The sequence below is a fragment of the Miniopterus schreibersii genome (assembly GCF_964146895.1).
Source record: "Miniopterus schreibersii genome assembly, chromosome: 4".
Classification (NCBI taxonomy): Eukaryota; Metazoa; Chordata; class Mammalia; order Chiroptera; family Miniopteridae; genus Miniopterus; species Miniopterus schreibersii.
Window position 1 is genome coordinate 41,219,354 of NC_138105.1, and position 16,371 is coordinate 41,235,724.

The 16,371-nt window shown below is 39.1% G+C and overlaps 2 protein-coding genes across 8 annotated transcripts in view; one reads left to right on the top strand and one right to left on the bottom strand.

Moving 5' to 3' along the window:
• HHIP (hedgehog interacting protein) overlaps positions 1 to 4,242 on the top strand; it is an 81,012-nt gene extending 76,770 nt beyond the window's left edge. For 2 of the 5 annotated variants that reach the window (XM_081137055.1, XM_081137056.1), the window contains exons 13-14: positions 2,053 to 2,181; positions 2,994 to 4,242. In XM_081137055.1, coding sequence (XP_080993181.1) covers positions 2,053 to 2,181; positions 2,994 to 3,004 — 140 coding nt within the window. In that variant the 3' untranslated portion in view covers positions 3,005 to 4,242. Of the gene's footprint in view, positions 1 to 2,052; positions 2,893 to 2,993 lie in introns of those variants that run through there. The other 3 variants (XM_081137053.1, XM_081137054.1, XM_081137057.1) reach the window with 2 other exon arrangements.
• Positions 1 to 16,371, bottom strand: part of ANAPC10 (anaphase promoting complex subunit 10) — a 234,293-nt gene that overhangs the window by 63,008 nt on the left and 154,914 nt on the right. For 2 of the 3 annotated variants that reach the window (XR_013998791.1, XR_013998792.1), the window contains exon 5: positions 6,600 to 6,672. Coding sequence is in view for 1 of the 3 variants with exons in the window: in XM_081137063.1 (XP_080993189.1) it covers positions 6,655 to 6,672 (18 nt within the window). In the remaining 2 variants the exon portion in view is untranslated. Of the gene's footprint in view, positions 1 to 6,571; positions 6,673 to 16,371 lie in introns of those variants that run through there. The other variant, XM_081137063.1, reaches the window with a different exon arrangement.

Here is a 16,371-nt window from a genome sequence, read left to right on the forward strand (position 1 = left end):
AGTTACATGCAGTGATGTTCAGATTCTACTTGGTGTGAAGTAAGAAAATTACATAACTTTAGATACTTAGAACTTAAGATGTATATGTTGAAAATGCATTTTCAGGAGCTTTTTCCTTTCTTTTCATTGTATCTATATCAGATGATGGATGCTAACTAAACCTATTGGGGTAATCATTTCACAATCTATGTAAATCAAAGCATCAAAGCATGATGTATGTCAATTATTTCTCAATAAAACTGGAAAAAAAGGTTGCCATAAGGATAAAAATGCATTTTCAACAACCAGCATATACATATTACATACAAAAAAATTGTGACCTCTGCTCTTTTAAATGTTGTATCTCTTGCCAATGAAATTAAAAGTCCCATTCTTAGTTCATAAATGTTATCTTTTTTCTTTATCCTAAACTTGTATTTGTTTCAGAGCAATTACAACCGTAACTTGTCTACTTTGTTTACTGCATGACAAAAAGTAGCCAACATTTAAAATTACATATACAGTCTACATTTTCAACTTAAATTGTCTCCACACTAATAACATTACATGATTGATTAATACTATGGCTACATATCTAGGAAAGAGCTATGGTAACGAAAACCCAAACAAATTTAAGTAATTTCATTATTTAAAACAAATGCTTACATTTTATTGTCTCCTTTTGCCTTAGTTTACAAAAAAATGAGATTCAGTGTTCAAATGCACTAATATTCTAATTCCTGATAATACATCTTCCCTCCGCTCCCTCTGATGCCGGACAATATGTATTCTCTCTGCTTCTCCCATATAGTGTCCATTCTGTTTTATTCCTTGCTTTGCATTTACTTAACTTCTCAAACTACTAGATAACAAATATTTATTGAGTGCCTTCTAGCAACAGTATGTTTAAACTGAAGGGAAACATTATTTTGGATATGGGTGGCATTATATATATACTATAATAGATACTAATAATAATATATGATATAAATAAAAGTAGATAGTCTTTAAGTTAATATGAAGTTTTAGTTAAATAAAGTAATCTTTCCACTAGGTCAATTTAAATAATTTGAATATGTAAGATAAACCAGAACCATTTCTGAAATGAAACCATTCATGATATTTGCAACCCAAGGAAGAAATTTATTCCTATACTCACATCATTTACTCATCTCCCTTAAATTTAAAAGAGAAACAGTCTATTTCCTCTTTGTTCTTTCCTTTTCCATGTATCAACTACAGACCACTGGATTTTGATTAATGCATTTGCAAAGGTTAAAATGACCTTATCCCCTGAAAGTATAAGGAAATGTATTCAAGGAATTCGATTCTGCCTACAGGGCTGCACTCCCCAGATTTACCCTATCAGTAAAAGACAATTACGTTATATACCCAATTTTCTCTCTCCATCTCATTTTAGTGGTAAATCTTTACATTCTAACCAATGCTGTGCTGTGGAGTAGCCCTGAGAAGGATTGCTGAGAACATCCTTCACTGGCCAGCCGCGCTGACCCAGGAAGGGCCGCAATGTGTTCTGAGAGGAAGCATACGCTGAGTGCCCCTGAGAGCAAGGAGGAGGGGTCCCAGGGAGCCTCGGAGGCAGATACCCCATCTAACCAAGAGCCAGACCTGGTCATCCCATTATGTTGACTGGAGATGCTCAAGCTACTGGGCCTCTCTCCTGGGCCAGGCCTTCCCACACTGGGGTCCTAACCCTGGAAAAGCAGGAGCATAGCATTACTTGAAAGGCCCTTCCGCCCCCATTGGAAATGCCCTAGTGGAGCCGAGATTTGAAAAGAACTGAAATTCTGGTTTTAAAGACCGTTTTGCAAGGGATTGAAATTGTTCCCCATGATCTCTGCTTCTCTGGAAATGTCTCCCATTCTCTGCTAAGGCCTGGCCCCCAAATAACTGTGGGTGTAACCGTGTTCTTCCCTTCTTGTCTTTATTTTTTGGATCATTTTGTGTGCTGGTTTCTACTTCATTCCCTTCCCTTACTCATCAAGTACTTGTGCTGTTTCTGACGTACACAATGTGAGTGTGATTTTATTGCTCTTTTTCTTTCCCTCCCAGCAAAATGTGAGCCAGCATGTCGTCACGGAGGTGTCTGTGTTAGACCCAACAAGTGCCTCTGTAAAAAAGGATATCTTGGTCCTCAGTGTGAACAAGTGGACAGAAACATCCGCAGAGTGACCAGGGCAGGTATTCTTGATCAGATCATTGACATGACATCTTATTTGCTGGACCTAACAAGTTACATTGTATAGTTTCTGGGACTGTTTGACTATTCCTTTCCAATGGGCATTTATTTTTTATCCTGTCATTAAAAAGAAAGACTGTTATCCTGCTACACACTCCTGTGATTTCATTTTCTTTTATTAATTTAAAAATAGTTTCCAGAAATGTGCAGATTCTGTGTGTGTATGTTGGCACGTTTGTCCACATACGCACATACATACACACGCTCACAACCCCGCATAACAGATGGGTTTTAAAACTATATATTTCCTTGTGTGGAGTAATTTACACAGAAATTCCATTGTAAATTGATAACGGAATTTTTATATCACCAGAAGAGATTATTTGACTTCCCAGGAATTTTCTGTCTGTAATAACTAAAGTCAACTTTAATGGAGTTTTGAAACATTACTGTGCAATCTGATGGATCTAATAAAAAAGGCAATATTTTTTATATTAAAGGACTATAATGTGAGAATGTTTCAGAACTCCCTGATGAATTTGCAAACGGGCAACTTGATTTAAAATTGTAATCTTCATTTTATCATTGTATCCAATTACAAGAATGTTGCGCACTTACCTTTCTACTGGCCGAGAAGTCTGGTTACTCTAGCTTAATATCAAGATTGTTTTCAAGTGTTTTATAATTAAATCATAACAGCATATTCTAAAACCAATCTTCCTAAAAGGTCTGCTTTTATTGTATATTTTATTTAACAATAGGCACTGGGTTTGTGTTACATATTTATATTTTTTATTTTATTTTTATAATATAGACATCACCTAGATGAAACACCTTTACCCTGTCCTGTAGAATACTAAAGTTACATTTTTCACCAACTTAATTGGAAAGAAGGGGAGTGAGAAAGCAAACAGTCTTAACTGTGCCGTGGAGCTAATGTAGCAATGTGTCCTTGTGCCAACATGTAATCCTTAACGACGGATGGAAAAGCAAGAAAAGCCCAGCATTAGACATTTGTAAAGAGCTCTTCACCGTAGCAGAACTGGCGGTGTTTGCGATTAAAACGGCACAGGTCGCACACTCAATCGAACCTCACTGGAGAAGAGCTCATTCGTTTTTAACAAATCCCGGCTATGTAAGCTGTCACTTGTACAGATTTTTAAAATAATAATTCTCGCCAAATATGACTTTTCCTGTATATGGTCCTTCAGAGCTCAATGAAATTCCTCTCTGGTTAATGTATGAATACATTTCTGTAAATGTTCTGTTCAGGTTTGGAAAGAAATGCTTTGTTCTCACTTCCAACTACAAAAAGTCTGATAGATGTATTTCTTCATGGTATTCAAGGCCAGCTCTCCACGTTCGGATTATAACAAAATTAGAAAGCCTCTTTGCGCTGCCGAAAAAACACCTTCCCGTGACGCGCGCGCCCACTGCGGGCTGCCCTTCGGCAAACAGCTGTCCCTGCGGCATCTAAGTGGGAGCGCAGCGTAGATTATGCAGCGCAGGCTGACTTCCCACACCTGCTCCTTGCTTTTAGCAATCCGAACCTCAATTAAAAAGCATAAAATCTTGTAACTAGTGTTCCTCTATTGTTTTAAAGCAGGAAGAGGTGCAGTGAAAGCACAGCGAGCATTTATACAGAAACCACGATGTGGAGAGATTGGTTAAGCGCACTGCTCTTGTCTTCCGTATATGATTACTTAAGTTTCCAGTGACCTCATGCCAAATGGAAATGGGTTGAGAAATCCCGGTTCAGTGCTTAGCGAACAATAGCCCGCGTTAAAAAGTGCATGCATAATTCTGCACAATTTAGATTCCGTTGACAGTCTATTCAAAGAAGTCTCAGGATTAAATGAGCATGGAGACCAAATTGCCCTCTTACCCCAGAAAAGGGGTGGTCCCCTCTAGTCACACTAAGACTTCATTGGACCAACAGTATGACAAATCTTGCAATGAACCCTGCAGCAGCCTGCATCTGTAGGTTAATAGCAGTCTTTTGTCTCCATGGCTTTCTCTTCATAGCCCTTTTACTGAATTCCATCGCAGAAAGTTTTACAATTAAAAAAAAAAAAAAAAAAAATGTCCTGACAACCATTTTTGTAAATGGACCTTACCTAACCTCATCGTTCCTTATTCAACGTGGTGACATGAACAAAATGTGAGCTTCTTGTGAGGGAGCCAGCTGTCTAAATCTGTCAAATTGTGCAGTTTTATTACACATTCTCCCGGTCATAGTTTCACTGAAAACAATAAGGATACTGCTAGATAGTCGGCAAAATCTGAAAAATCCAGTGTTTCTTCTTACGTCCTTAATCTTTCCATCTCTTCCAAAATAAGATTTCCCAAAGACATGGTGTTATATTGCCATGAGTTCTCCTATTTAAAAATATCTACATTAAATTGCCCAGACCCAGATTTTTTTAATACAGTCCTGTCCCAAGTGAAAGAGTTTCAGGTGACTTAGAAAAACATATGCACCCCAGGTGTCGTTGCCTTTTCTATGGCGAGTCACCAGCATGAAAGACCACAATCTTCTAAAACGAAGGTAGCAAGACCCATGGATGTTACACCCAAGCAAAGAAAGGCAACGCATTATAGAGTCATTCCTTTCTGTTCGTAGGAGAGGCATAAATAGCAATGGTTAATGGATGGCTACCTATTTTAAACTCAGTGGTCATTTCAAACATCTTTTGAAGCTTTCTTTCAAGTCGATTTTTAAAATATGTGACTGGAGAATTGTCTTTAGTGATTCATAACGAGAGACAGATAGGAATTGGTTGAAGAGTGGGAGCTAAGGGAAAGTGATTGTTTCACCCCACAAATGGCAGCATCTCCAACTCAGTCATAAAGCACACAGTCAGACTGGAAGGGAAATGCCCTCGGCGTGAATGCAGGTGTGTGAGGTCCGGATGAAACAGTGAAATAGAAAAGTGTATATTGTTATGCCTTTGTCCATTCTAGAGCTTGATATTTGGGTGTCAGCTTAATATGAAGTGCTCCTATGGTAGGTTATGAAGAGTTGGGGGGAAACTTTCTCCCATGGCTTCTGCGGCGCTCCTGTCCCAGTTAATAGAACCTTGTTTTCTAGCCAGTTGTGTAAGGTAATGAGAAGAAAACTGAATTGGCACATCATTAAAGTGAAAAGAAGGGGCGATTTCGGAAACTTGAGTAATGATAAAAAGCACTTGCATCCATACCTTTTCTCCTTGGAATTTTGTTTCATTGTGGGTATTGTAAAATATATATTTTATTTGATCACAAAGAATACTCAGATGTTCTCTCAGATTAATGGACTGTCTCATAAAGAGCAAAGAAACCTACACGTACAATATATATACACAACCTAAATAGAAAACTTTTTTCATTTACATATTTCAGAACAGGTACTTCTGTGTTTTATGAAAATAATTACATAATAATGTACTAACAATTTGAATATATTTTTTTATCTCTGAGTCATAAACTATACAACGAAGCCGGCTAGGTGTAAGTCATGAGGTTAGATGCTACATCTAGGGTCCTTCAAAGTGCACATTCATTTAAACTTTTATTAGGCTAACTTCCTTAGCTTTGAAACATAAAAATGGAATCAAATTTTTGAGAGGAAAAATAAGGTATACCACAGGCAGCTGTAGTTGGCTGATCAATAAAGTTTCTGAGCATCTCTACAGAGTATTACCTATGATATCTATTTCTCTCTCTCTCTCCCCCCCTCCTCCTACCCCTCCCCGATATAGCCTTCTTCCTTTTAACCTCACCTTTCTCTCTCTCTCCCTTGGTTTTTTAACAAAACAGGCATGCCCTCAATGCACCCATAATGAAGATGTCCAGAGCTAGGTTACTGTTGATGTTGCTGGTTATGATCTGTTATTTATTTTCCTAAAAACTACCACCTCCTGGTGTCGCATTGGCTCAGACTCTGTATCCCGGAGAACAGTAGATCAACATGAACATACGAGACTGCTCTATCACAACCAGTGAAGTGACCAAAGGCAGACACGACTACCGGCCCGGATGCTCCAGCTCAGCTGGTGTTCCATCAAAGAGGCAGGAAAGACACAAAACTATCCCCAGGAGAGAGCTTCAGCTAGCAGTAGGGAAAGTTAGTAGCTATTTCCTATTCAAGCAACAACCTCCAACAACTCTGCAGTCTACTCTGAAGAAGGTTACTCCAAAGCTATGAGGACAAATGAGCAACAGTTCCTCAGTGGAGACTTCAGAGTCTCCTTCCTCCCGCCCCCCACCTCAGTCGAGACCTGAATTTGCAGAGAACTCAGACAAAAGTTCCAAGTCCAGAAAATGTACCTATTTCTACACTACCCTCAGGAAGTTAGTGGGCCTGTTATTGTGAACGCTGCCAATGCCTGCAGAGTTCCTCTCTAGAATAGCCAAAAGAAATACGTGTTTGTTTTCTTACCTTCTCTTCATCACACCAACACGAATTGGTCCTACCTCCAATACTTCATAGGATGTCAGAGAAGGAGGGAAACCTAAGAATAGAAGCATTTTGATATTAAAAATATTAAAAACATGATCATAGAACCTGTCAGACACTACTCCTGGCCAACTTCAACACTTCTTTCTCTTAAATATCTCCTCGTAAGTTTCGGAAGTTGCCTTAAAGTAAGTGTTCAGCAGAGTAAAATGTATTCATGAGACCGTGAGGGAGCGGCAGGGTGCCGTTTTCCTTCCAGTCACAGTAGTAGTTTCCCCAGCTGCCAGGAAGAGATTTGTTCATTTATCAGATTAGCACTTCTCTTAAATCCTTCATTAAATACAAACCCAAAGATAGATCTGTCATTTACTTGGCTTTCTTTTATATAGCTCATATATAAATTGGTTGGAATATAAAAAATAAGTAATGGATCCTTTGTTTCAACACAAAAGTAGGCTTAAGATCTGTTACTGCTTTTTTTAGATAGACTACATACATAGTGGCTTTCCAAAAAAACTCCAAAAGCATCAATATGATTTCTAAAGTTACATCTCACATGCATCCCAAAGTCTGACACCATATTCCAGTCAGGGTGTTTTTGCATATGTAGATGATGTATTACTTAAAATCAAAATACATATACACATATATAAGCAAATTAACTTAAAAGTTTGTGAGTTATCTCAATTGACTATAATCTCTGAAGTTCAAAAGGCATTTTAGCACATAAGATAGAACACAGCATTAGCAGTGATGGGGAATTCGTAACAGCTAAATATAAAATAAACTTTGCCTTCACAGTTAGAAACTAGTTCTTCTACGTTTCCTTTTGAACTAAGAAATAGCTAGCCAATAGCTTCCGTTCACATGAACAGTGTATAATCAGGTTTGGTATAGTTTGTGCCCAAAATACATGTTGGATCTTTCTTTACCTCATAGTCTTAAAATCTGAGACATGACTTCCCTAGAATAAAATAAGGCTTCATGTATAGTAGAACCAAATACTATTTAATACATGAATACATTCTATTCATAATACTATTATTGAAAAATGAAGTTGACAGCCTTATCAGATATTTCCCATATCTCATTATAGGACATTTTGGACATGCGTTTTGCCAAGAACTATGTAGTAACAGGATAGATGACACTAAGGTATATTGGAATTTTTGGAGCTTGATTCCCTAGGATATGTGAAACAGGACTATTTATTTAAAAGAAACCCATCTAATTAAAATGAAAAAAATTACCAAATATTATCCTTGACAAGAATAAGAGAAATCTGAAAAGAAATTCCCTTGCTTTTCTGGGCTTTATCTGTGATTGATTTTGTGCAGTTTTAAAGAATGGTTGCCTTTGTCATTCTTCTAATACATTTTGGTTTTCCTGGTGGTTCATTTTCCTTCAATTTGTCAGTAATCTCCCACACAGAAGATACCAGAACCAATCCTTGCTTGAATCCCTGTTAATAAGAGGCAGAAGACTGTGTGAACAAGTGTAAAAGCAGGTACACATTTGAGGGAGCAGAGCTAATATATGTACTAGTTGGGATTTCTATAAATGTTCTTCTGAAAAGTAACACCCCAAGTCATTGGCTCAGATAATCCCTCTAAATTGGAATTAATCTGATTTATTTAGCCAAGTTATTATAATATGCATTCCTCTGATCAGTCTTTATTCAACCAGCCATCCATTCATTAATTCGACAAATATTTATCGAAGTGCCTAGCGTGGTTTTGTGATTTAGAAAAGGCAAGGACATTGATAGTGGGGGATTGTGAGCTCAGTGGGTGTGATGAACATGTTTGAAGTAAAGGACACTAATCACACCCAACCAGCTCCAATTCAGCTCAACATTAGAATCCAGCAATAATAGTACAGATGGCCTAAAGTACACCTGTGTGTATCTGTACGTGTGCACACACCCATGTATATATATTTATCTATCTGTACAAACACTACATATGTATACACACTATCTATGTAATATATAATATATGTATAATGCATATAAATTCTAACAAGTGTATTTGTGTTATCTTTAAAATAGAACAATTGTATCTTGAAGTGGTAAATGCAGAGAATTGGTTTTTATTGTTGATCTGTGGATTTAATGATTTTTTTAGGTGAAAAGGATGTTTAAGTGTACAATTTCTTTTCTTAATTTAATATATTTATGTAAATGCATGCCTGAAATTTGGTTAGACTGACTGTGTTTTGTGCCCTTTAACATGATCAAATGTATTAAACTTTATCTTATGACCTGATATACATGTGCTATTTTAAAATTCTTTTTTATTTTAGTATTTAAACGTTCTCCTAAATATTCATACGATTATATGAACACCAGTTTTTAGATATCCTATACCCAAACTAATTCTTCAGAATAATCTTGCCTTTTGTTACTTTTCATATCCTAGTTTTAAAAGTTTACTCTCCCAAAATATATGCCAATGTTAAGGGTCAGTTTCACTGTATGGGTATATTAGACAGCCATAGATGTTATATTGATTTCAATTTACTCTACATTGTAAATTACTTCCATCTGATCCTTTCAAGTAAGTGGGAATTAATAAGTGAGGAATGTAAGAAGAGCAGATGAGAGTTCTGAGTGCCCAGCCTGAAGGGAAGAAGCAAGTAGAAAGGGGAGGGGTATGAAGAAAGGGGAGGAGAGTGAAGAAGGGAGGGGCATGAAGAATGGGGAGGGCATGGAGAAAGGGGAGGGGCATGGAGAACAGGAAGGGGCATGAAAAGGGAGGGGCATGAAGAAAGGGGAGGGGCGTGAGGAGGGAGGGGCATGAAGAAAGGGGAGGGGTGTGAGGAGGGAGGGGCGTGAAGAACAGGGATTGCAGATGCCCCAAAGCTTTGTTGACCTTGCCATTTAGCTTCCAGTTAACCCTATCAAGGTCAGATATTCTTTTTTGAACACGAATATTAAATCTGCCAATGTCCTTTAGAAGAGCAAAATGCTTTCTTCTAGGTCTCCTTTCTCCCTGAATAAACACAACTCTGACTCATCGAGAGGAAAAGCTGTTTCTCTATGCGAGATGAATGTTTCTAAGAGAATAAAATGTGTTAACAAGCTTATTGACAGACAGCGTTCCTTAGCTCAGGTGACTCAAAGTTTTAAGTTAGGTAATGTGACACCGTGAAAAGTGTCCTTCAACTCACTCCACAGTGGCCCAGGAAGCACCAGAGATCTCTCTCCATGAAGCTCTCCCCTCCCAGGTCTTAGGATCTGTCCCAGAGGTTTAGCCCTTAATCACGCTCTTGGTTTCTTGTGCATATCTGCTTTCTCCAACCAGATTATACATCTCCAGAGCGCATAGCTCCTGCTTTTAGAATCCTTGGCAGACTCGGAGCAGCTCCTGCGTAATTGCCATAAAGAGGATCATGACCAGATGCACATTACAGCCTAGAGACAGAAGTTGCTGATCTGGGCTTCTTCACTGTCCCTAGATTGACTTCTCAGCTCTGCCATCACCGGTGTCATCAATTCCCTGCATTAAATTCCTTCTGTTGCAGACACTTGGAGTGGTTTCTGTTTTCCTTCTTTAGATTGTTTGAGCTACATACATGATTGAGACGCAGATGAAAAGAGAGCTAGCATAGTAGAATTACAAAGTGACATCATGAGATCGTCTTCAGTAGAACAGGATAAAAAACCATTGCCTTGAATCCCAACCTGATCCCAGCAGGGTGTAGCCAGAGGGATCCTACCTCTGACTCGGATATATAACCCTTATTATTGAGGCGGCTACCCGTCGGAGAGGCCATTGTTCCCACAGTCATCCCTAAGAACTTTCATAGCTCACTTTAGTACTATCAAAGCTATCAGCTTCCAGTTTGTCCAGGAGTCTAACAGCTAATGTGAGAGAGCGTTCTATGAACTTCCTTCTTTACATGCACTTTTTAAAAAGAATACTTTAGAATAATGTACTATTTCCAATGGAAGTACAAGTTAAAATAGCAGCCACACTTAGTATCTGATTAGAAAAAATACATTGGGTTTTTTTTCTATTTGGAGTACCAAAGAGTTTTCTCTGGAGATTAAATCCCACCATCATTCAAATAAATGACAGGATAAAAGGAAGAAAAACAACTTGGATGAAATATTTCTTCAGCATTTTCATAACTTGATTTATGTTTGATTTCTATACAATATTCTCCATGGTTAAAACAAACAAACAAACAGAATTTAAACAAGGGAAAGGAGGAGGCAGAAAGAGGGAGGGAGAAGCCCGGATAGCTCCTGACTATAAAACTCATTCTTGGGACTGTGCCCACATCAGAAACTGCTTGAGCTCACTCTTGCAAGTTAATAAGATGTCATCAGATCCCTTTCACATATTTATAGCCTTATAATTAAAACTACTTGATGCAAAATCCATGTGCTTCATGTAAAGCAATTTAGACGATCATAGATACCCTGTTTCATGAATTACAGCTACCAAAGCCATGCATGCCAGGTGTACTTGCAAGAACCCTGGGCCAGGGCTGTGAGAGGTGGATCCTGGTCTTGTGTCTCTAAGTAATTAACCAGGTGGTATTGGGTAAGTCCTTCACCACACTGGCACTCAGCTTCCTTATGTATAAAATGAGACTTCGGTTCCTTTAGCTCTGACAGGAATTGTTATTAGAGAGTCCTAATCCCAGGATACATATGTATTGCAAATTTGAAATAGCAAATCTTGGACAGGAGCCCATTAATTACTCTTGTTCATTAATTTGTGGTGGCTAAACAATTAGAAAAGACAGTCTGACTTATTTTTCTCTAATCTCCCAGCCTGCTCTCCTCCTCCCTCTATGGTTCTTTTTTGCTTTCTCTCATGTGTTTTCTGAGTCTTTTTCTGGTCCTCCCATCCATATACAGTCATTCTTTTATTTCAATTACAGTTGGCATTCAATATTATTTTGTATTAGTTTCAGGTGTATAGCATAGTGGTTAGACAATCACATCCTTTACAAAGTGATCCCCTGATAGCTCAAGTACTCACTTGGCACCATGCATAGTTATTACAAGATTATTGACTATATCCCCTATGCTGTGCTTTATATCCTCGTGACTATTTTGTAACTACCAACTTGAACTTCTTTATCCCTTCACCTTTTTTCACCCAGTCTCCCAACACCCGCCCCCCTCTGGCAACCATCAGTCTGTTCTCTGCATCTATGAGTCTGTTTCTATTTTATTTGTTCATTTATTTTGTTCTTTAGATTCCACATATAAGTGAAACCATATGGTATCTGTCCTTCTCTGTCTGACTTATTTCACTTAGCATAATACCCTCTAGGTCCATACATGTTGTTGCAAATGGTAAGATTTCATTCTGTGGTGTAAATGTACCACCACTTTTTATCCACTTATCTATGGATGGGCACTTGGGTGGCTTCCATATCTTGGCTATTGCAAATAACACTGCAATGAACATAGGGGTGCATATATTTTTTCAAATTAGCATTTTGGGTTTCTTCGGATAAATTCCCAGAAGTGGAATCGCTGGATCATAAGGCTGCTCTTGAATCCTTTAATATCTCCTACAGCTCTCATTCTAAATTTCTAAAACACTTTCTGATCTATCATCATTTTTCTTTGTGCTGAAGAAGTACATGGTTACAAGGAGGCTGCCATCCCCCCCCAAGGTCATTGGTGTCTAGTTTTGCAACTGTCAGAAACATAATTGTCCCTCCCATGAACTGTGTTCCCAAGAGCGCTGTTGTAGGCACCCGACCTGACAAATGGATACCATATTCTGGGCAGATATAAGTCTTAAGTGCCAGGAAGACGTTATCTAAAAGGCAGACAATTCATGATAGAGAAGAAAGTGTAAGCATGTGTCTGCTAGGGCTGCCCTGACAGTACACCAGTCGAGTGGCTTAAACAACAGAACTTTATTGTCTCCCAGCGCTGGAGGCCAGAAATCTGCGATCCAGGTATCAGCAAGGTTGGTTCCTTCTGAGGGTTATAAGCGAAGACTGTTCCAGGCCTCTCTCCTTGGCTTGTAGGTGGCTGTCTTCTCCATGTCTTCACATAGTCTCCCTACTAGAGATGTCTGTGTCCAAATTTCCCCTTTTGATAAGGACACCAGTCATGCTGGATTTGGGCTTGCCCTCATGACCTCATTTAATTTGATTACCTCTGTAAAGCCCTGATCTCAAAATAAGGACACATTCTGAAGTGCTGGAGTTTAGGACTCCAAAATATGAATTTGGAAAGGGAGACATGACTCAATCCATGCTGCCACACCAGGAAATCGATGAGGCCTCATTTTTATTGTCTAAAGCAGTGTTTCTCCAACTTCAGTGTGCCTCCCGTCACCTGTGACCTGGGGACTCTGCTAAAATACAGCTTCTGAGTAAGTAGGTCTAAGGTGAGGCTGAGCCACAACTCTGACAAGCTCCGGGTGATGCTAACGTTGCTGGAACGTGGGCCCCATGTTGAAGAACAAGGACCTAAAGCATGGCTTAGAGTCTGTGTTAACTTCAAGGACAGAACAGGAACTCTGGAAAAGACTTCATGGGAACATGACTTCTGCCTCCAAAGCAAACAGTGATATGCCCTATAGCCTAACTCCAGGCTCGTGCTTAGTTGAGTCGAATGTACGCAGCAACACAGTGACTTCCTCTGTGTGTCAGTCCTTCATCGTCCAGAGGCTGGGCCCACTTGCTGCTGTTACTATGGCTACTGTTTTTATTTTCAGCAACAGCACCATAATCACCAAACAAGGACAATATTTTCGTGTATGTTGGAATCCATTGTTCTGTTCAAAAGAAACTGGGTTGCTAAAGCAATATGGACCATAAAATAAAATATATGTTTGCTTTAGGCTGTGTAAATTCTGCCAAGATTGTGTATAGTAATAACAGGAACTATGAACAACTCCTATCAAGAGAAAAAATTTTAAAAGATAAATATCACTATGAATAAATATATTTAAATAAAGATATAATCCTTGGGGGAAAAAAAGAAAATGAACTTCTGTGTTATACTGAATTTTCAGAAATAAAATTTTATACCTTTATCTTAACACCAAGTTATAATCACGTAACTTAAAGCTGTAAACACATCTAGAATTATAGCAAAATGCCTTGGAAGCAACTTTTAGTGCTAGTCACTGTAGAACAATACTGACTATCTGGTTCAAACATTTATATATTGTTTTCGAGCAGGGCTGCCCAATAAGCCTTCCTGTGACGATGGAAATGCCTTACTTCAACACTGTCCAACGTGGCAGCCACTGGCCACACATGGCCATCGAGCACTTGAAATGTGGCTGGTGTGAATGAGGAACTGAATGCTTAATTTTATTTAACTGTAATTAAATTTAAGTTGCTTATGTAAAAATAGAGTGCCTTTTTATATTGGCAACTTCAAAAATCTGTGCTTGCCCGGCCGGGCGTGGCTCAGCGGTTGAGCGTCGACCTAGGATCCAGGCGATCGGGGTTCAATTCCCGGTCAGGGCACATGCCCAGGTTGCGGGCTCGATCAACGACTCTCTCATCATTGATGTTTCTATCTCTCTCTCCCTCTTCTTTCCTCTCTCTGAAATCAATAAAGACATATTTTTTAAAAAAAAACAAAAATCTGTGCTAATGGCAATTCAGATAGCTCAGTTAAGTTGTTTTGGTGATGTGTGTGTCTGACAATCCCTTATATATAATTCACAGGGAGAAGTTTCACATGTCCTTTAACTTTGCTTTGATCCTGTAGCTTATTCCAAATAGTATACTAAACGCACTCTTTGCTCTGAAATGTTTCACATTGTCCTTTCCACCAAAACCAATAAAACACTTAACTCTAGATATAGTTCTATAGTATAGTCGAAATCTATTAGGCATGTATGGAAACTGCACTGTGATCGTGTGTCCATGCACCTCTGAGTGTGAACAGTTAAGGTAGTACCATTACACACACACACACACACACACACACACACACACACACACAGTGGCTGGTGAACAGAAGCGATGGTGGTGGACACTGGTCATACGCCAAACTCTCCTCTACTGGAGAAAGTACAGACAAGGAACCAGGGGCATGAGAGTGCAGCTCTGTGCCTTCATATTTCATGCTATAAAATGCTCCTGGAAGAGAAGAATTTTGAAGCAATAACAAATAATATTTAAAGAGAGAAAATAAAATGCATTTGCTGCCTAACAATTTCACCACATGCACCAAGGGGAATGTCAGAGAACCAAAGAGAGAGTGAAGAAAAGTTCTTTCCCTAAATGGGAGGACACAAAAGGCATAAGATGGTAATGATTCCACAAACCCAACGGAAATAAGTGGGGGTAACAGGAATAATACCTAACCCTTGTATGGTGCTGTGTGCCAGGCACCTCTTCTAGGTACTGTAAACAACTGCGAAGGGTCTAAGATTTCACTCTAATTAAAAACTAACAAGTTACCCTGCCATGATCTCAAGAATGCTGGCAGAAGACACAAGACTCCTGGGTCAGAGACAAAGAACAGTTTATTACTCACAGCAATAGCCACAACCAGCAACTAATTCTCTGAGTCCGGATTCCCAAAGAAAGGGCCAGGTGATACTTGCACATGCAATGGGTTGAGTTACAGACGAGGAACTTTGAGCCTGGAGATACCCAATCTTTTATAATGGACAGTAGGCAGACCTACCTGATCTCTGCATTAGAGGGAGAAGCTACCTCCATCTTCCAAGGTGGTTTGCTATACAAGCGTCCTTGAAAAAATCGTTCAGAACAAAGGCATTCAGGGCCTCTTCTTACAGGATGTGCAGAAACAGAGAAGGCCCATGGAGAATGATCATCCTGTGAGCACTTTACTGAAACTAATTCATTTAACCTTCTCAGCAACCACGTGAGGTAGTTACTCCTGCAGCATTTACACAGGAGGAAATGGAGGGACACAGGGTTCCCACAGCTATTAAGTGGTAGAGTGAGGATCTGAACCCAGCCATCTGGCTCTGGAGCAGCACGGTCCAACGGAAATATTATGTGAGCCACGTGTATCATTTTAAATTTTCTAGTAGCCACATTAAAAGAGTAAAAAAGAAACAGGTGGAAGTAATTTTAATAATACATTTTATATGACTCCAGGTACCCAGAATATGATCATTTCAACATGTAATCAATATATATAAATCATTAATGAAATATTTTATGTCCTTTTTTAATACTAAGTCTTTGAAAACCAGTGTGTATTCTACACTTACCACATATCTTAATTCAGACAGGAAATTTTTATCAAAATACTTGACAGTTGAAAAAGTAGATTCACATAACCCAAATTGTTCCAGACATACTTAAAAGCCTTCCAATAACTGACTCAAGTATCAGTTTTAAATGTAAACTAATAAGAATTAAGCATATTAAACATTCAGTTCATAAGTCACAGTAGCCACATTTCAAGCGCCCCCCCCCCCATAGCCACACCTGGCTGACGGCTCGGGTATTGGACAGAATAACTTTCGAGCCTGTGCAGGTCACCTCTGTGCCCTTGCACCTCACAAAGAAAGTGCGTTAGGAATGTACAGCAGTTTAGCTTCATTCTTTGTTCTTCTGTTTTAATTGTTTAACAGTCCCAGTTGTTTATTTCATTGTCCCTGCCCTGGAGGGCGGTTGGGGGAAGTTAAGAGAAGGCTGCGTCCTGTGGGGGATCGGAGCACAGGCTCAGTCCCAGCCCCAGTCACAGCCCCGTCGGATCTGCCCTCCACCTCTTCTTGTCACTTCTCAGCTGTGTCACCAGAAACGTATTTCCTGACCTCCCAGAGCC